The sequence below is a fragment of the Osmerus eperlanus genome, chromosome 1 (genome assembly GCF_963692335.1).
Source record: "Osmerus eperlanus chromosome 1, fOsmEpe2.1, whole genome shotgun sequence".
Classification (NCBI taxonomy): domain Eukaryota; kingdom Metazoa; phylum Chordata; class Actinopteri; order Osmeriformes; family Osmeridae; genus Osmerus; species Osmerus eperlanus.
This window is the reverse complement of record NC_085018.1, coordinates 19229470-19249656: the sequence shown is the minus strand read 5'-3', so window position 1 is coordinate 19249656 and position 20187 is coordinate 19229470. Positions and strand designations below refer to the sequence as shown.

At 45.2% G+C, this 20187-nt stretch overlaps 1 protein-coding gene across 1 annotated transcript; it reads left to right on the top strand.

Annotated features, from left to right (window-relative positions):
- The first annotated feature begins 876 nt into the window (after positions 1–876).
- Positions 877–19420, top strand: mapkapk2a (MAPK activated protein kinase 2a). The gene is made up of 10 exons (XM_062468229.1): positions 877–1598; positions 11478–11617; positions 13741–13805; positions 13967–14046; positions 14176–14302; positions 14781–14856; positions 14964–15088; positions 15246–15331; positions 17213–17293; positions 17424–19420. The coding sequence occupies exons 1-10, from the start codon at positions 1365–1367 to the stop codon at positions 17568–17570; spliced, it is 1161 nt and encodes a 386-aa protein (XP_062324213.1). The 5' UTR covers positions 877–1364; the 3' UTR covers positions 17571–19420.
- The last annotated feature ends 767 nt before the right edge of the window (positions 19421–20187 follow it).

Sequence of the window (20187 nt, the reverse complement as noted above, 5' to 3'; positions counted from 1 at the left end):
GGGTCCAACAAAATTCATTTCAGTTCCATTTCCTTATATGAACTGTAACTCAGCACTTATTTTGTTGTGTTTGTATATTTTTGTGTATACATGTGCCTTCTTAGTGGGGCAATTATGCTGAAGGGACACATCATTATTCACAGCATTAAACCATTAGATCCATTTGATTTGGCTGTAGTTTTAACCAAGTCAACCAGGTAAAACCTAGCCCCAGTAGACCATTTCAATCTGTGGGGGGGGGGGGGGATCCCAGGTTTGTAGACAAGAGAAACTGATACTCAGAGGCAAGGCCGTAGCCATGGAGTCAACATTGGGGGGGCCGAATTAAAATGTTTAGGATAATTTTGGACAGTGTGCGTGGTTGCCTGTCGTAGCGTAGCACATTTATAATTTTATATCAATATATTGGGGGGGGACATTTTGACCAGATTTGAATATGGGGGGGGGGTATATATTATGATTAGGGCCTTGCTCAGAGGGCACTGTAAGCTTTTGATGTGAGGGAATAGCTTGAGATTTAAAGGCCAATGGCCATCAACACAAATTATAAGACTGGTTTGCCATCTGGTGGTTTTTAGAAGTACTGCATGAATGCAAGGTGGAATCTTAAAAATGTAAATCACCTAATTTCAGTCGTGTTATGATATTTTGGGAGAAAATTAGATAGAAAAAAAGGATCTATATATTAAATACACTTTTATTTACTTCTCTATTTAAAACATATGAGGTTATTTTAAAATAGATAAGTATATGTAAATCTCAAACATATGTATACAAACATTCATTCTTGAATAGCCAAGATTTACAGATTCCTTATTTGAAATTAATATTGCTGACTGTATCTTTAACAGTCCACTCGGATTCAACTCGTCTCATGACGTAGGCACAAAAAAGCCTACCCTGACTGTCGGAAAGTGAAGGACTGCGCGTGTTCGCGGTCCTAGTTTTTGTTTGGCTTTTTGAGCATTTGTGTTGTGTTTTGTCATTGTCGCGACGTGTTAGGTTGTATTTAGAGCACAGCTGTAGTTATTTTACTATTATGTTTGACAAGGCTTGGAATCATTTTGTAAGCAACTAGCCTACTAAACCGCGAGATGGATAATAGCTAACGTAGCTGACTTGCTAGTCAAGGATCACAGGTCAAGAAGAGTACCTTCCTATTCAGTCACATAGCTAACTCTGGGATACACATTTTGCGTTTTAATTTAGCCATACGAATTATACAACTATTTTTAGTGTTTTAGCTAACTTATTGCGAATCTTTTTTTACGAATTCAACTTGTCACACGACAGCGAAACAACCCAGGAAGGGGTGAAGGAGCTGAGAGAGGAGTGTTCGTTGTCTTGTGAATTTCTGTCTCAACATGTTATCGAATTCTCAGAACCAGCCGCTGTTCCCTACCCCACAGGGGCAGCAGAACTCGGTAGGGCAACAGAACGCAGGGCAGTTACAGTTCCACGTCAGACCGACTCTGCAGATAAAAAAGAACGCCATAACGGATGATTACAAGGTCACAAGTCAGGTACTGGGTCTGGGCATAAATGGCAAGGTACTCGAGATTTTTCACAAGAAAAATGGAGACAAGTACGCTCTAAAGGTAAGATGTTTGTCTTATCTTGCTACCGACAACTTACTGAATCTATTACTTGCATAGCAGAGATTTGTGTTTCAGTTGCTGGCTATCTTATGATGAACATACCTAAACCGTCAATGAATTTACCATACTTCCTGCTTTCCTTCATTCATGACGATCCAGGATATCATGAATGAAGGACGGAGTGAATGTATTTCTGTGGGGAAATCCATTGGGTTGGTGATCTATTCTATTGGCTGGTTCAGGTCTGTGAATTTACCTATCACCATTGTGGATGCCTGCCATTTATGACTGAGACAAAACTATCAAATGTATCGAATGTAAACCATTACTAAGTTGGAGTAAGAGTAATGTAATGCGTTGTGACAATGACAATTATCCACCCTTTCACTCTCCAGGACTGTTGGTTAATGATTACCAAATGACTTGATTTAGCCAGTTGACAAGTCATGAATCACTGTCCATGACTATGAGTCTACTTCAGGTAGGCTTATTAAGTGCCAGGCTGTACCCAGGATTAGGAGCTTGAGTGTCCTGCCTTTTCATTGACTTCCTCCACAATTAGGCATGGTTACGCAGTATGTCTGAATGATATACTTTGTGCTGATGGTCTAGATTGACACATTTTATCTAGGTAATCCTGTATCTGCACACTACACAAACCATGGAAGCTTGTCTCTGTCAGGATGCATAGTGTGAGCATTTGAATGGTTTATCATCTATCGGCAGGGTTTTTCCAACCAAGCATGAAGCGCACAAACGCGTCATGTTGAGAGTGATCCTTGTATGTTTTTTATCCTTTGTCCAGGATTTGAAGGGATCTGTCGGTCTGGTGGTATTCTAACGTTGGAACACATTATTAGCCCTCATCTACCTTCTCAAGATCTAGGCCCATACAAGTGCTGTTGTCAGACTGACAGTCCCACGTACTGGTCCTGACAGGATTATTTAAATAGCTGCTGCAATCTTTATTTGAATAGGAAGTGTCAGATAAACACCATCTGCCTGACTGGTATTGTTAGGATTTGAGTGAGTCATGTAAAGAAAGCGTGTTGGGTAGGCTATGGGGGAGAGAGCAAAAAGATTCAGTGTGAATTGCCCATCTAGATGATTCCTACTTAAAATACATTCCGTGTGCATGTTAAGAGATTTTGTTTATTTTATGCAATGATAGTCGTCAGCCCCATGGCCTAAGGATCATGGTGGGATTCTCTTTCTGTTTGATAGATCATCCACTACAACAATAATTTCTATCGTTAGGCATGAAATCAATGTGACAGTTTCAAGTCATTCATATGGACACAGGACCCAGGAGACACCAAGTCACCTCACTTAATACTAGGGGTGGAACGGTATACTGAAGTTACGGTTCGGTTCATACCGCGGTTCAGACATCACGGTTCGGTACGAGTTCGGTACAACGGAGGGAAAAGCAAAACAAACCAGGTTCCTCTACGAGTGAATACGGGCGCATTGAAGATGACATGTAAATTCCGATTGCGTCAGTGATTTTTTTGGCCGTATGTGTATCTAAAGGCTGGTTAAGCACTGTAAGGAGGAGAATTTGGACAGTTTTTTTTTTTTGTCTCGTTGGGTGATGGCGTCAGATATTTAGTCATTTAGCACACGCTCTTATCCAGATGCGTTATATGCGTTAGCATGTTAGATGTATTTTCACTCAAATATCCCACAACCGCTGAACAACGCCGACACACAGTGCTCGTCTTATCCACCACTCTTTCCTGTACTACTGTAACTGAATGGGAAACCAAAGTTTTCCCAAACTTGCGATCTTAGAGGTCGGCGTGTCCTCTGTCTCTCGTGGGTCGCCACCACTCGCCATACTTGTCCTTAGTGCTGCTGGCTGACTCACGGCGGTGCCAATCAGAGCTTCAGAGCTAAAGCGGGGCAACAGATTAGGTGTCCACTCGAGTATCTAACAGTAGTTCCCCATTACATTAATTAATTTGCACGCAAGTTTTATTTATTTTTATACTGTGTATTCTCCGTGTAATTTCATGCACGAGAACCGTGACGCCCGTACCGTTTTAGTTCAATACGAATACATGTACCGTTCCACCCCTACTTGATACACATGCCAACATGGTCCAACAGGCCTTTTCTTGATCTGTACTGGTAAACCTGGTGTAAAACAGGACACGGATCTGAGAGGACACCATGTTCATGTTCTAAAACTGTACTCAGCTCTTTGAAATGGATTACACTGGCTGGTATCACTGCATGCAACTGTAGTTTGTGAACCCCTATAGATATATTAGTGGGGATTGCTACATCTCCTGAAGGATGGTGTAAGGAAAACACTGTCACATGGTTTTGGACACACTCACACTTGCGCTCCATTACTGCAGAGTTGTGTGATTGATTAGAGTGTGTGGTTTTTATGTGAGCACTTGGCAGGCTAACCCACTTGTTTCTCCCCATATCACAGCTATAAGTGAGACTTGCTGGCTTGCATTCTGGCCCATGTTGCTCTGTGCCAGTTCTGAAGGGCATTCTCTGGGCCTGATTGTCAGAAACCTGAGCTGGCTGGTTTATAAACTAGCATCCTCCACTGTCCCTCCTGTAGTGCTCAATGACTCAGCCTCATCCCATCAGTCCTGTTTACACACGCCAGATCTGGGAATCGGCTGGTCTACCAGTGATGACATCACCATGCACCTTCTTCTGTCTGGGGAAGGAATCCTCAGTCACCTCACTGTGTGTGTGTGGAAGAAAGAGCGAGAGGGAGACAGCTGCCAGGTCCTCTGTCACCTGCTGTGGCTGCCACTGTGTTTCCTCACCGCAGGGCAGGATGTGTCTGGTGACATCACAGGAGGCCGAGTAGAGGAACTGTGTGAGGAGAGCAGGGTAGAGCTCTGGACTGGCTGAGCTGCAGTGTGTTCATGAAGAAGAGAAACTGCCAGAGGTGGAATGGGAAGTGTGGCACAACTGAACTTTCACTTTGTAACAGGCGATGCCAGCCATCCTATTGACACATGTACACACCCTTCTGTCTCTTGCCCCCTGTGTTCACTTTGGCTTTGCTGGTTGTTTGGTTTCCAGGATGTGTAACTGTGGCCATGATTAAAGCCTTTTATTCCTAGCCCTGTCACTACAATGTGTTGTGCTAGAGTGTGAGGTTTCCGCACAGATCAGAGGTGGGACTTAGCTGCTTCTGTTTTGAGCTGATTAATAAGAGGTTTAAAAGCTGTTTAGTGCCTGAATGAAGGTGACTTATCCTGTGTGTGCGAGCATGTGTGGTCTGTGCGTACGAGTGTGTGTGTGTGCGTGCGTGCTGACAGTCAGAATAATACTCTGGTGTCTTCTGCTGCGTCATTCCTTGGCTTTGGCACTTATATATAGTCTTTATTTGATGGTGATACAAGAGCTACATGAAGGTTTATTTGTATTTTTGTAATGTTTTGTGTGTCCTATAAGTGAAGGGTAGACCAGACCCTGTGTTTGAAGAGAGCACTGATGGTCGTTTGTGTGTTAGCTATCCTTGTGGCAAGCTGCAAGTCAGAGTCCAAAGTCATTTCAGTCTGTTAATAGCTAGTGGAAAGACCCTTTCTTTGACTGTGGGCTAGACTCAAGAACTTTAGGTCTCAGCTAGGACTGGAGTAGTCAGCAGACATTTTTGGGAGATTCAGTGTGGCACATCATTACCTCATTTCCTAGAGAGAAGAGAGATTCATGTGATGCCACTTGTCTGTGATAAAACAGGAAGTTGTATAAATGGAAACTAGAGCGAAATGCCCTTTGGGCATATCTAACTCCCCTCTTCTACTACCTTCTCCGCTTCCCTCCCCCCTCCTTACGTGACAGTCCAGAGTTGTATCAACTCATGTGTGTCTGTTTGTTGCCAGGATAAATGAAAGCTGGGAGACATCTGACAGGATCATGTATGACAGCCGTGATCTGAGGGATGTGCTCTGTTCAGCTGCACCACACTCAACAAGCCTGATTAAAGACTGAGGAAGAGACAATATAGGAGGGACAACTAGGCCGTTGCCCCTAGAGTCAGAAGAAGACCTGCTGATTTTGAGGAAGGAAGGAAAGGAGAGAGGGGAAGCGGTTGTCTGAAATGGTCACGTCAATGAGGACCGCTATAACATTGCTACTCCCACATCCCGTGTCGGTGTCATTCCGGTGTACGCTCCTCTCCACGGCTCGGCCGTCCTGGAGCAGGCCCTGGTGTCCTCTATGGCCTGCTTGCTGTGCTGCCTCTGCTCAGCCAGCTGTGTTAGTGAGAATGAGCTCACCCCAGGAATGTGTGCAACTTATCTGCCGTGCAAGTGGACTGAGGTGTTTGGCAGGTGGGCGATGAGAGATGTGAAATGGAGGAGCTGGGGGGGGGGGGGTGAGAGAGGGACAGAGAAGGACATTTAGTGAGAGAGACACAGCCAGATTAAGAGCCGCTAGCAACTAGAGAATATTGGCTATGTATAATGTCCCCTTCGCCTCATGAGGCTCAGTTATAGTACCTTGTGTTTGAGTTAGGCGCATCTAGGTTAAAGCCCAATGTTTGAGCTTGTTTTTCTGTGTTAATATTCAGACCAGGATTCAGTTGATGTTGATTGACACCATTACATTACAACACCACATTGTCTTGCTCAGATTACTGTGAAATTGACTATTTGACTCGTATGACATATTTCTCCAAAACAAGCGGATTAGTTTCAAACAAAGCTCTTTTAGTAATGATTTGGGATTGTCACATTAAGCTCTTTAGGTCAAACAGAGCTCAAATAAAGATTGAAACCAATGTTATTTAGATTATGTTGGTTGATTTCTGTCTTTGTGGTTTAACTGTGTGAGAGAAGGGTGGTTTAATGTAGACTTTCCACATATGTTATGATAGATTAGAATCTCTGTCACTCACCCTGTCTGGCTATTGCACACTACCACCCCCTCTCTCTCCTATCCAAAATTCCCCTGTTTCTTAAGTGTGTAGGTCTGACAGGTAAAACAGTGTGTTTGAAAGGAGTCAGACTGAGCTGTTGTGAGCAGGTGAGGCAAAGAGAGAGAGCCATGTAGTCTGTTTCACCAGAGGGGTCAGGCCGTCCTCATCTGCCCTATGGTCTACAAACAGCACAATGTAGAAGTACTTGTGGAGGAATTGCAGACTAACTGTGTGTACTGTGTATGCGTATAGTACTACTTACCCTCTGTGTGATTTGTCAGAATGAAACACACTAGTCTGAATATAATTGTCCAGTGGCTTAATCAGCTATAGTGGACTGTTTAGCTGTGTGTGTTGCTGTTCTGCCCTTGGTAAACATGGCTGACACTTTTCACTTCCCCTGTGAGCCCAACCCAAAGTCTTTGCTGTCAGGCTGTCTCTTCCTTCCTCTCTCTCCCTCCACCCTTGTGATGATGATGATGAGGAGGCGTAGCAGACTGGTCGGTGCTGAATGTTCTTATCAGGAAAGGGAAGTGCTTCACCGTTGGGGGTTTCTGGTCCAAAAATAGAATCACTCGGTTTTCAAAATGCTCCTCACAATCTCCATGTTACTTCATCGAGCAACAAGTATGTGATCTGTCGCTTAAGACTGTGTTTTGTAGGATATTATCTTAAGTCTAAAGAGTTTGTAAGTGCATATGTTGTGAAGAGTGGGGGCTCAGAGCCTAGATTTACCTTTCAGGCCAGGCTATATTGAACCACTAGTGTTGAGCTATAGCTCCCTTAATCAGGTGTTTCATCCTGTTTTAGTTAGAACAAGACAACCCTATCTATCTGACCACACTAACACACAAATACACATACATGGTCAGCTTCACCAAATCGAAACGGTCATATATCACGTTAATATACAGTATTGTGAACGTATTGGAAGAAATTAACTTTAACATACTTTGTGTGTGTGTGTGTGTGTGGCCTCTCTTTCTAATGATGAGCTCATACTCAGGAAGTCACCTGCTAGCCAGATGTTCAGTTGGCTTGAGCAGATCTAGCCTGAGATATCAGTGATGTAACCTGAGTCACCTGGTGTTCCTGTTCTACCACTTCCAGTCCCAGCCCTTCCTCTGGAGGGTTGTCACCTGGTAGGGCCTAGCCTATCTGTGCTACTTTTTATAGCATCATTGACACCTTCAAAACTCTACGTTCTCATCTCAAAATATTCAAGGGAACATTAATACCAACCTTCCAGAGTTGCCATAATGTTGTCAATAATAAGGTTACAAAATCAACTTATCACCAGATACATTCTTACTGGATGGCTGTTGAATTGTCTCCATGACTGGAGTTCATGTTGTGACTTAATGGTCACAGAAGAAGCATGACGGAAGGCGCAGGACTTGAATATGACCCAGGCTTCATCTTACACACAAGTCTGTTTGTGGTCCCAGCCTAGACTAAGTGTTTGATGTAAACAAACAGCCACGCCATGGCAACAGGCCACCGCCTCTCAGATGGGTAACAAACAAAGAGACGAGAGGTCAGAGAGCACAAGCCTGAATCCCGTCACGGGATCGTCTGAGAGCCTCACTCCACAGTCAGAAATGCTGCCTCATTTTTCTATAGCCATGTGTTTGTCGATCACTGAGGAAACCCATGTCGGCCCCCCCCCCCCCCCCCGGCTGGTTGGGGGGGCTTGGCAGATGTCTTTAATCAGATCAAGTCGCAGTGACACATAAACATGTTGTTTGGTGTTGGAATAAGAAGCCAGGGCTCAATGTGCACACAACCCCACACACACACACACACACACATCTCTGACTACAATCTGTGATGTTTCATTGTTTAACCATCGGGGTCGGGTAAGAGGCTTCCCCCTCCATCACTCTGCATCCTCCTCTGATCCAACATGGTTCCCCCTCACTACCACTGTGCTCTGTTAGACCCAGACTCCTGCAGCCTGGTACCTAGCCTTCTAGACAGCATGCCTAGCCTTCACACTGCCATACTCTTCAGTGTGCCATACTATAACCATCACTCTGTCATACACTATCATACCCTATCAGACCCTATCAGACCCTTCAGTCTATAGGCATATAGATGTGTTCCTTAGTCTCTGCTTCATTCTCCATTATGACCCCTCCCCCCATTCCCCTGGGGTCCCAGAGGCAGGTTGACAACACAAGCCCTCCCCACCCCCTTTCCCTCCTCCTCCGTCCCAGAGCCCATCTCCTCCCTCTCCTGCCCTGCCCCAGGCTCAGGCTCAGGGGTCTTTGTGTGGGCTGGAGGGGTTCATTGTATGTCCATCTGCCCCCCCTCCCCCCATCTCCTCCTCCCGTCGATCTCACTGCTCAGGCTCAAAGGGGTCGCAGCAGATGGAAGAAGGCAGCCATCCAAATACCAGGAAAGAGAGGTGTGCGCGTGTGTGTGTGTGTGTGCGCGCGTGTGCACATGTCTGTTTGTGTCTCTGTTTTAGAGGGAACTTTTGTGGTTATGGAGGGGTTATTAGTTAATCATCACTTTCATTTTGGCAGCCACTCCTATCATTACAGTTACTCGCACATACACACACTCTGTGTGTCTCTCTCAGATCATTGGTGTTGGTGTCTCATTGCTTTGATCGTTTAGCAGGAGAAGAGCAGACTAACTCACAGTTCAGGTCAGGATAATGAGCAGAATAGGATTTGACTAGAAATAGGATTAGCCTACTTCTGGTAGAATCCTCTCAGCACTTCTAACTTGGAAACGGTTCTTGGGTTGCCTGGTGTTGGAAGGGCTGGAATGATGAAACAGGGTTTGACAGCTCTGACCTGTAGCTACTGTGCTGTTCTGTAGGAGCACTCTAAACTCATCTCTCTGTGCAGTTCTGCTGACCTAGCCCAGCTTGGCTCCATGGCCACATGAATAACAACCACTGTGCTAACTGCCAGGTAGTTACACACACACACACACACACACACACACAGCTATGAGGAAACAGTGACAGTATGGCACTGACAGGATGGCAACCAGATGCTCCAACAGATGAACCCCCTGTGACACATCACCCTGACTGACGTCAGTCGTCGTGTGTGGGAATCAGCAGGACTCATCTCAGCTGGCCAAATAAAGGGGGATGACTAGATCAACCAGTGCTATTCTACTGCTCAGCCACTGTTGGTTAGGTGCAGACTGTAGGTTAGACCAGGCTTCTCTATGCAAGGCCAGGGCTGAGGCTGTCATGGCCAGCAGTGCTGCTGTGTTCTCTGGGAGATCTCTAGAGCCCAGAGGAACCAGATCCAGACCCTGTGTCAGTGGGCAGGGCTGGAATGCTGTCAGGCAGAAGACGGCTCAATGCTCAAGGACTAGGCCGCAGAATTCTTTCCACTGGCTGTCACATTATTTTATGTTTAGGCAAAGCTTCGGAGCGTTGCACCAAAAGAGGCGACATCTTCATGTCAGTAAGGATAACAGAGGGGTGTGGATTTGCCAGCGTGCTGGTCACGGCCTGGATGTCCAGGGTCTTCTCGTCACCCTCCCCAAGGCCTTATATGGTCATCTGCTTGGATCGAGGCAGACAAGTATGGAGCTGAAATCAGAGACTCGGGGCTTCAAGGGTGTTGATTCTCGTCAGGTGGAGAGCTGCTTCTGGCTTATGACAATGTTTTCACTGAGATCAGTTTGTGTGTGTCTCTGCACGCGTGTGTGTGTGTGTGTGTGTGTGCATGCATGCAGGTGTGTGAGATTTTTCGGGGATAGAGATCTGAGCCTTTGCTGAATGTAGCCTTCTGTTGTGGAAGAGGGCTGGCCCACCCAGTCTGTATTGGACTGGATCCACTACTAGTGTCAGTGTGTGTTTATGTGTACATGTGTCTGTGTCCATTACTCCTAGATACTTATGACAGGCAGAATGACTAGTTCTCCAGTCAGGGTGAGAGAGGCCACAGTGGGGTAGTTCTGTAGCCTAGTATATAACAGGTGCAGGTCCACCTCCAGCAAAAGACGGAAACATATCACAAGATGGGAGATTCATTTTTACGTTTATTCTGTAACATTGTGTGATGCTATGTATATCCATAGCAAGTGTCTGCCTTGGGACAGGTTGTGGTGAGAGGTGAAAGGTCAGCGTGTTAGATGAAAGGTCGGAGTGTCAGGGAGGTCAGAGATATGTGCTGCACGAGACTGCAGGTTTTTTGTCCTCCTAAAAGTCAATTTAAAGAACATTACATTTAGTCATTTAGCTCTTATCCAGAGCGACTTACAGTAAGTACAGGGACATTCCCCGAGGCAAGTAGGGTGAAGTGGCTTACCCAAGGACACAACGTCATTTTCGAACCGGCAATCTTCTGATTAGTAGCCCGATTCCCTAACCGCTTAGCCATCTGACTCCCTGAATATCCTATATATTTATATATATATATATTTCATATCCTTATGTATCAGGTTAACAGGAGAAAAATGTTCTCTACCCCGCAAAGATGATTCGGGAGGGTGGCCTGACCCACCTGTCAGAGCAAAATAAACATGAGTTGGCAGATTCGTCTGGTTCCCAGGCTGATTCATAGTCTCCACAACGAATGAATAAATTGGCTTAATGCTATGACAAAACTTTTCCCTTAGAGGGTGCTGTTAAACCATTCATAATCTACACCCTCCAGTATTGTAGTCTAACCTCAGACGTAAGTCTGGAAGTCACTCTCTCAGTCTGTCTGATGAGGGCAGTACTGCTCTTCCCTCTACTTTGTATCAAATGTAGGTCACCCAGTCCTGCTTCTCAGGTTCACTAAAATCATGACGGTTTTATCACAGTCTATAATTACAATATTAACTATAATTGCGCTCCCTACATCTCCCTCTTTCTCTCTCTGTATCTCTGTCTCTCTTTATCTCTCTCTGCATCTCTCTCTCTGCATCTCTCTCTCTGCATCTCTCTCTCTGTCTCTCTGTCTCTGTCTCTCTCGTCCCCCCCTCCCCCTCTTGTGCTTCCTCTGTCTTGTGTGTAGATGCTGCAGGACTGTGCCAAGGGTCGCAGGGAGGTGGAGCTACACTGGAGAGCATCACCCTGCTCCAACATCGTACGGATCATCGATGTCTTTGAAAACCTCTACCAGGGCAAAAAGTGTCTGCTCATTATTATGGAATGGTGGGCACACGCACACACTCAAACGCTATAATGTCTTGAAACCCCCCACTGATAGCCTTGCATAAGTGGCACAACCCTTTCCTCACGTAAGGAAAGCAAGAGGTTGAGGTGGAGAGGCGGGGCTTGATATAGAAGAGAGAGGAGAGGGAACTCATTATGCAATCTCATTCATAGTAATGTCACCTTGTTCTATTAACTGTAAATTAACTGTGTGACTCTTCAAGGAAGTTGACCCATTTCTTCGAAATGAGGTTTCCTTTTGCTCAGCTATCTTCTACACGTGCTACACCCCGAGTCTGGTCACCTCCACCCTCACACTCAGCAGCTGATTCCATGCCTTCTCAGCCCTGCTGCTCACTGACACCACAGCTCAGTCAGTGTCCTAGGGAGAGACCCTGACCAAGCATTCATTCACACAGCCCTTGTGAAGAAACCACAACGTTTCCCAGAAGGTCTTCTCAGCTGGGAGGTGTGTGGTTGATGCGGCAGCTCTGATGTATTTAATAATGCAGTCGCTATAGAACAAGGTGTGCAAGCACACTTATGGGCAAGACGCACACATCTGTCTTACGGTTGGTGACACTTTCCCACCTGATTACGAAAGTAGGCGAGGAGCTGAACAGCGTTTTGTTTCTTGTGGTTTCACACTGAGCTGTCATCTGAAACCTGACTCTTCATTTCCAGGCTCAAATGAAGTGTTCTCTTAGCTTATCTTAAAGAAAGTTTAAATCATCTGTGTTTGGGTGTGTCAGTGTGTGCATCGATGTGGGTAACACAGTTGTTTAACCTAATCTACAGAGAGACAGTTCTGTGTTTCCAGTCTGTGTGTCTGGAAAGCGTGGTCTCTGGTGTGAAGGTGTGTTATTCAACACTTACAGTGCAATGTTACTGGGTTATCAGAAATCACTCAAAGTAAATCATCTGATTATCAGTAAAGTTGTTGGCAGAGTCAGATGAACAGCGCAGAACCCTTCTGACTGTCAGGGGCGAACTTGTGTCTTATTGAGAAATAAGGAAGCGAGCCAGATGATAGGTAGGAAGTGCGTGATAGGGAATCAGAAGTGGAGGCCTTAGTCATAATGAATCATATACGTGGCAGTTGGACCCATAGGACAGTCAGAGGTTTGTCCATGTTCAGGCACATGTGCTGATGTCGGTGATGATTAATATTAAAAGTTCTGAAGCGTGCCGCAGTGGTTTTAGCCGGGCCACCCCCTTGCACGAGGGCCTCTCGTGTGAACACACACACACACATATATACATACATACACACACACACACACACACACACACACACACACACACACACACACACACACACACACACACACACACACACACATATATATATATACATATCTGCAGATTTGCATAACCTTAAGCACAGAAACTGCCAATGATGATCATATCTGAAACTGCTGCCAGTCATAAAGAGAAAAGAGGTGAAATGAAACACATGAGACCGAAGCCCTGGCAGTGAGGGGGAGAGATTTGTTTTATCCAGGTGCAATGTGTGAGATTCTGTGTACTTGGATGAAACTGATTGGGCTGGGTTAGCATGTCCAAGTGAAGGCAGTCCTATTGGGTGTTTCCCTGACCGGCACTGAAGGCAGGTCAGAACTGGTGAGCCAGCTGTGCAGAGTGAGTGTCCAAGTTAAGAACAGCTTTATTTGCTCATTTACTCTTCAGTTGCTCTTCCCCTGATCTGCTCAAACCTGATCCAGTTTGTCTGAGTGAGTTCTGGGGCCCCCTTTCCTCTCAATGGCAGGTTTCCAGGAACCATAAGCTCTCCACCTGCCCTGTGATTCCTAGCCTGTCTGGATGTGGTTAGCATAGTAGACATGATGATTCATTAGAATGCAACTCAAACCACTACTCTATAATTGTGTGTGAATCTGCGATTCATAATTTGATAGTGATCAAAAGTGAGAACCCAAACCACGTGTGTGTGTGCATGTGTGGTATAGATTTCTTGTCACCTAATGAAGATCAGGTGTGTTTGATCTTTAAGTCTCCAGCGCACCATCATCCCTTGACTGGTGATCTGACTGTCAGCCTTTTCCTCTCTAAGTTCTTTGTAACCGTTGAGGTTTCTGTTTGCAATTTTTTTTTTTTTTTTACAGCATGGATGGGGGAGAGCTGTTTAGTCGTATCCAGGACAGAGGTGACCAGGCCTTCACAGAGAGAGGTACAGAACATGACCACCAATACACACACACACTCTCCTTCTGGCTACACACAGATACTGTGCACATGGGCAGTGCTCTCTCTCTCACTCACTCACACACACACACACACACACACACACACACACACACACACACACTAATGTGATTGATGGGGTTCCAGAGGCGTCTGACATCATGAAGAGTATAGGAGAGGCCATCCAGTTCCTGCACGCCACAAACATTGCACACAGGGATGTCAAGGTCAGTGCTCAAGGCCATTTCCTTGTAGTGCACTTCTTGCAACAGTCAGTGTGTTTTGTCGGTCTTTCTCTTTCTCAGCACCTCTCTCTGTCTCTCTCTCACATTCCCCATCTCTCTTCTTCCCTGTAGCCAGAGAATCTGCTCTACAGCTCTAAGAGGCCCAATCCACTGCTCAAACTGACAGACTTTGGTTTCGCCAAAGAGACCACCTCACACAACTCTCTGGCCACTCCCTGCTACACACCCTACTACGTGGGTAAGGATGCTGAACACAAACACCTTGTATTAGTATTAACTAAAGCCATGGGACCCACACAGTAGAAACTAGAGCCCGACCGATATATCGGCGGGCCTATATTATCGGCCGATATTAGGCATTTTCCAAACTGTCGGTATCCGCATTTATAACGGACGATAATAACATTTAAAAAATATTATTGTGTTTTTGTTCAAAGGACTTTAAGTTTTATATCTTAAGTTTGTATTTTTATACATTTAATTTATCAGAACTTTAATATGTTTTGATGTTCCTCTGTTCTGTTGTGACAATAAAACAAACAAGTTTATTTTTAAACTGCTTTATCATATTATTTTTGTGAGGACTCATAAATAATAACAGGAGTCAGATGGCTGAGTGGTTAGGGAATCGAGCTATTAATCAGAAGGTTGCCGGTTCGATTCCCGTGACGTTGAAATAGTGCCCTCTAACCCCTACCTCCTCCTCACCCCGACAGCGCCTGAGGTCCTGGGTCCAGAAAAATACGACAAGTCATGTGATATGTGGTCATTGGGTGTCATCATGTATATTCTGTAAGTCCCTCCTCTACCAACCTTTAGCGTCCTAATATTTCCAGCAGACCAAACTTCACTCATGCTGTGGGTTCATGTCACCTCTTCTCCTCTCATCCCCCCCTCAGCCTGTGTGGCTATCCTCCATTCTACTCTAACCACGGCCTGGCTATCTCACCTGGGATGAAGACGAGGATACGCAACGGCCAGTATGAGTTCCCCAACCCGGAATGGGGTGATGTCTCAGAGGAGGGTGAGAGAGAAAGGGAGAGAGTTTGTATGTGTGTGTGGATCCGTATAGTCTTGAGAGCAATTTTTCTCTTTCCCCTCAAGGAGTGTTTTCTTCAGATCTGTAGCAAAACATGAGCTGCAGCAAACCATGTATTTTCTGTGTGTGTGTGTGTGTGTAGCCAAGCAGCTGATTAGCGCCCTACTGAAGACAGAGCCCACCCAGAGGATGACCATCACAGAGTTCATGAACCACCCCTGGATCAATGTGAGCACACGCACTTGTCCTTCAATGAAAGTACCGTAATTTTCGGGCTATAAGGTGCACCTGAATATAAGCCGCAGCAGCTAAATTGAATGATGTGTACATATATAAGCCGCACTGGACTATAAGCCGCAGGTGTTTTAATGTTTAATTACCATATGTAAGGGTTCGTGCACAGAGGGGATTGTCGGGAAAGAGATGGCTGCTTGAGGAAGCTCCCATTTATGAACATTTCAACAAACAAGTTGCATATATGCATAACGTATTCAATCCTCATCTCCGTCTTCTTCCTGCGTACTAAAACCACCAAAGTCCCCATCTCCAGTGTCGGAAACGAACAGGCTCAGGGTGGCTTCGTCAGCCACTCTCCTCTCTCCTTCATTGTCGCTCTCAAAACCAACAAACTCCTCTTCGTCACTGTCGGAATCTAACAGCATCTGAAGGGCCTCAGCTGTGGTGGCGTCCTCCTCTTCATCACGCAGCAGTCCAGCCTTTCGGAATCCGTTGATGATCGTAGATGTTTTGACACTCCTCCACGCTATCAGGATCCACTCGCAAACTTGAGTGAAAGTTGCTTTTTGCATGCGACCAGTTTTGGTGACTGATTTATCGCCGCTAGTCATCCACGCCTCCCACTGAAAGCGTAGTGCCTCTTTGAACGCACGATTGACACTGATGTCGAGTAGCTGCAGATGCTTCGTTGTGCCCCCAGGAATCACAGCTGGAATTGAGTTTGTGCTCTTGATGGCTGCCTTCACAGGATCTGTTATATGGGCCCTCATGCTGTCCAAAACGAGCAACGCTTTTTTTTGGCGAGAGAATCCTCCAGCGCGCTTGACGTAGCACTCATTCAGCCACTCCTTCATTACGCTTTCCATCATCCACCTTTTCTTGTTGACTTTAAAGGAGATGCCGTTCGGGATCTTTTCTTTTGGCATTGTAATCCGCATAAAAATCACCATTGGCGGAAGCTTTAATCCAGATGCTGTGCAGCCGAGAACACAAGTGAAATTCGTTCTCTCGTGGCCAGTGGTTCTCAACGTGATGGACGACTCACCTTTCTTGTTAACAGTCCTAGTGAGAGGCAGGTCAAACGTCAAAGGCACTTCATCCATATTTATGATCTGGTCCGGTCCGATGGAATATTCCTCTATCTTTCTTTGTGTGAATTCACCGAAGTTTGTTATTTTTTCCTGGTAGTCGTCCGCGCCCTGATGGACAGTCCCTTTCGTCTCATAAATCTGAAACACCAGGATGGTCCACCTCCAAAATTTTGGAGGTGGAGATTTTCATTTCGGTGGCGACTGTTTTGGCTTTCAGTCAGATCTGCACGGTGGAAAGACCTCGGCCGTCTGCTCTCTGTGTGTTCACCCAATCTTCAAGAAAGTCTTCAAGTTTGGGCCATCTGCTTTTATTACCTCTGAAAGCTTTTTTTGACTTTTTGCATTGAGACAGTTCTTCCCGCTGGCGTCTCCAACGTCTCACCATTGACTCATTGATGCCAAGGCTATGTGCAGCAGCTCTATTTCCTTCTTTTACAGCCATATTGACTGCCTTTAACTTAAAAGCTGCATCATATACATTTCTACGTTTGTTTTACATAATGAGGGTTTGTGCATGAAAACTTCCTTTGCACAAACTGTCTCGCTCTACTTAATGTCTGTCTGTCTTGCTTCCGTTCTGTCTCTCGTTCTGTCTCTCGTACCACTCTCGGTTCCACTTAGTGTCCGTTAGCTGTAAAAATCCATAGATTAGCCGCACCGTTATATAAGCCGCAGGGTCGAAAAATTGGGAAAATAGTGGCTTATAGTCCGAAAATTACGGTAGCTCTCCTTCCACCACTCTGTGTAGTGTGACCTGACCTGTCTGTTTGTGTTCCTGCAGCAGTCCATGGAAGTCCCTCAGACTCCCCTTCACACAAGTCGTGTCCTGAAGGAGGAGAAGGACGCTTGGGAGGACGTGAAGGTAACAGCTACTCTCCTCACTTCTTTACATGCACATGAAGCAGACAGCCAGCACAGGGGATTTAAACTGTGGATGCTAGTCTTGAGGGAGGGACTGGTGGTCTGACAGATGTCCTGTCTGTGTCTCTCAGGAGGAAATGACAAGCGCCTTGGCAACTATGAGGGTGGACTACGAGCAAATCAAAATCAAGACCATCCAGGACTCAACCAATCCCCTGCTCATGAAAAGGAGGAAAAAGGCTAATAAAGACTCTGACACACAGACGCCAGCTCACTGAAACATCCATGGATCTGGAACAGGAAGCAATAACTTTCACAATTGCAAATGTTTTTAGTTTTTTTTGTATGTTTCTTTTTATTACTCCGAATTTTGATTAATCAACCACTGCTTCAATAGAGAGCGAACATTCATGTTTTTAAAGCAGCCAAGAGATTATGAATAGGAATGGAGGGGAGGTCAGGAGAGGAGAGGACATCCTCTCTTCAATTCTCTCCTCATCTAGGAAAGAGGGGGACCAGCACTGGTCATTCTGTATGTCACTCAGAGGAATCTGTCTGTCTGTGTCTGTCTGTTTCTGTCTGTATGATCAGTCTTAGATCAGTCCTCTTGTTTTACATGAAAATGTGTTGCGGTTTTCCCTGAGGCAGTTGCACAGAAACAACTTTTTATCCCTCAAGGTACATCTTTTCTAAAGAGCCCTTGTACTTGACTATGCTCTGCAGCAGTGTGTGGTCTCGCATGGTGTTGTTGCATGGTTCTGAACAGTCCACAATCGATGCTGAACATGGCTTTTGTGTTAGAATGTGCTAAAATGACTAAATGTTAGAACCGACACACTGCAGCGTGTTTATATGCAGTAGCCAATAGGATCATAAACATTCACCACAGAAGTTTTTTTTTTTTAATTCTTCTTCCTTAAAACGACCAGTGCGTTTGAGTGTAGCCTTTCCTTCGATAAAGTGTTGCCTAATGGCTAAATCCAAAAATAAAGAGGGGGAACAATGATTCTATAACACAAAAAAAAAAAGTAATGTATTTTTTGAAAATGACATATGGAATGTATGGGGTCTGTCTTTGACTGTGAACTGGAATTGGATTCCAATTGATCTCATTCCAGTGTACAGTACCAGTCACTAGTGAATGTAGAGCAGAGGCCTGTGCAGTCCCACACAGCTCGTGGCCCTCTAGGAGATGTCCCCGTCCCCTCTTCCCTTTGCTGACAGGAGAAGCCTGTGGCAGCAGGTCCACCTCGCTTCCTCTTCCTGTGGAGATGCCTCCCACCTATGGTTGCTCCTACAGATCTTGGAACATGTGTTCTAGAACGTGGAATAAGGAATGCAAGCTCACGTTGGGCCATGAGTGGGGGGCAGCACCAGCTCACAGCACACACGAGCCCCACTGATACGCGTGTTGTCTTGGGGATCGGTTGTAGTCTTTGTAGAGTAGCCGTTTTCTAAGTTTCTCTGATCATGTGCGCAAACGCACCTGATGTTGATGCTATACAGATGTTTTAAGCTTCCGTTCATTTCAGTTAGTTTTTACGTGTGCGCGTATGTCATGTTGGATTTGTGTACAAACACAGTGGGATGTGTGTGTATGCGTTGTGTGCAACCGGCCCTTCTCAAGAACGTTGACGACAGGCTCCCATTCCACAGGCAAAGCCACAGCTTTGAATCATGGGAACTGTAGTGTGGGAACTATGAACCTCAACTGTTTGATGTGTCTGCAAAGTCCAGTTCCATCAATATTGAATGAGGCTTGGGAGCAATAAAAAGACCTATTCTTAAAAAGTAACAGACTGTGGCACAGCACCAGCTATCACCACTGGGAGGTTCTTGATATTTGTATATCCACCTCACCTCCCACTGGGAGCAGAGATGTCTCTGTTGGTCTGTTTCTTTAGGATTCCTCCTTGTTAAACCATCTCCCACGTTTGTCTCTTTACTCACCTGCAGCACGCTTACAGGCAAACGAATGTTGATGAGGTCATTCTGTGGTGTTCTGTTTGGTCCCCTACACCCCTGTTTTTAGGGGGAGCTCAGTCAGTGTTTGCTCTTCTTTCGTGTCTCATGTCCAACTGCTGTACTTCTGTCTGCTTCGGCTTTGGAATAAAACATACAACCAGTTCTTTTTCAGATTCTTATTAAAAACACATCCTTTCTTGCGTACATTCACACTGACAGGCATCAGCTATGCACCTTTCTCAGAATTGTGTACTAAGGTTCAGTAGTGAATCTTCATTTGTGTGAGCTTCCTCTTCTGCAGTAGCTTGCTGATTCAGCAGTTGCGCCAGTAAATCTGATTTGTATCTGCATTGAAGAATGTCACAACTCAAGTCAAAAACATGGTTTTATTTTCTCCACCAAAGAGCAGTCCTCCTTGACAGACCTGGAGGAAAAGCATTATAGAAGTTATCCCTTCATGAGAACAATCACACTTAAGCTTTCTCACTGCTGATATCCTTGGTATCACTCTCACTATTACTGCCTGTCTGAGGCACATGTCTAAAACACAGGGTGTGTGATCAAATGCATGTGAGAGAAGGAAAGGAGCCATACCAGGGTACAAGACGCACTTCAAAGAATCTGTGTTCTTTACTAGTTTACTGAAACTCCAACATGCTAAAAGCACATGCAAAGACACCACATCAAAGCAACCCACAGTGTCTTTGTGTGAAATAGATATTTTTTATCAGAATGTCTTTATTTAGTTGCTGACTATTTCAACCATGCAAGCTACTTATGTAAGTGACAGAAACCAAATTTAACTATTTTTTATTTTAAGCAAAAAATGGCTTTGTCTTTAACATATTCGAAAATGACTTACCCAAAGCAGTTACTTACTGATAGGATGAAATCTGTCAGATGGAGGCCAGAAAGAGTTGCACGACACTG

Bases quoted from the DNA above. Each gene is read 5' to 3' on its own strand.
- mapkapk2a (XM_062468229.1), top strand. From the start codon at position 1,365: ATGTTATCGAATTCTCAGAACCAGCCGCTGTTCCCTACCCCACAGGGG. The intron at 14,857-14,963 runs GTAAGTCCCTCC...TCCCCCCCTCAG, and splicing joins GGTGTCATCATGTATATTCT to CCTGTGTGGCTATCCTCCAT. The intron at 15,089-15,245 runs GTGAGAGAGAAA...GTGTGTGTGTAG, and splicing joins GGGTGATGTCTCAGAGGAGG to CCAAGCAGCTGATTAGCGCC.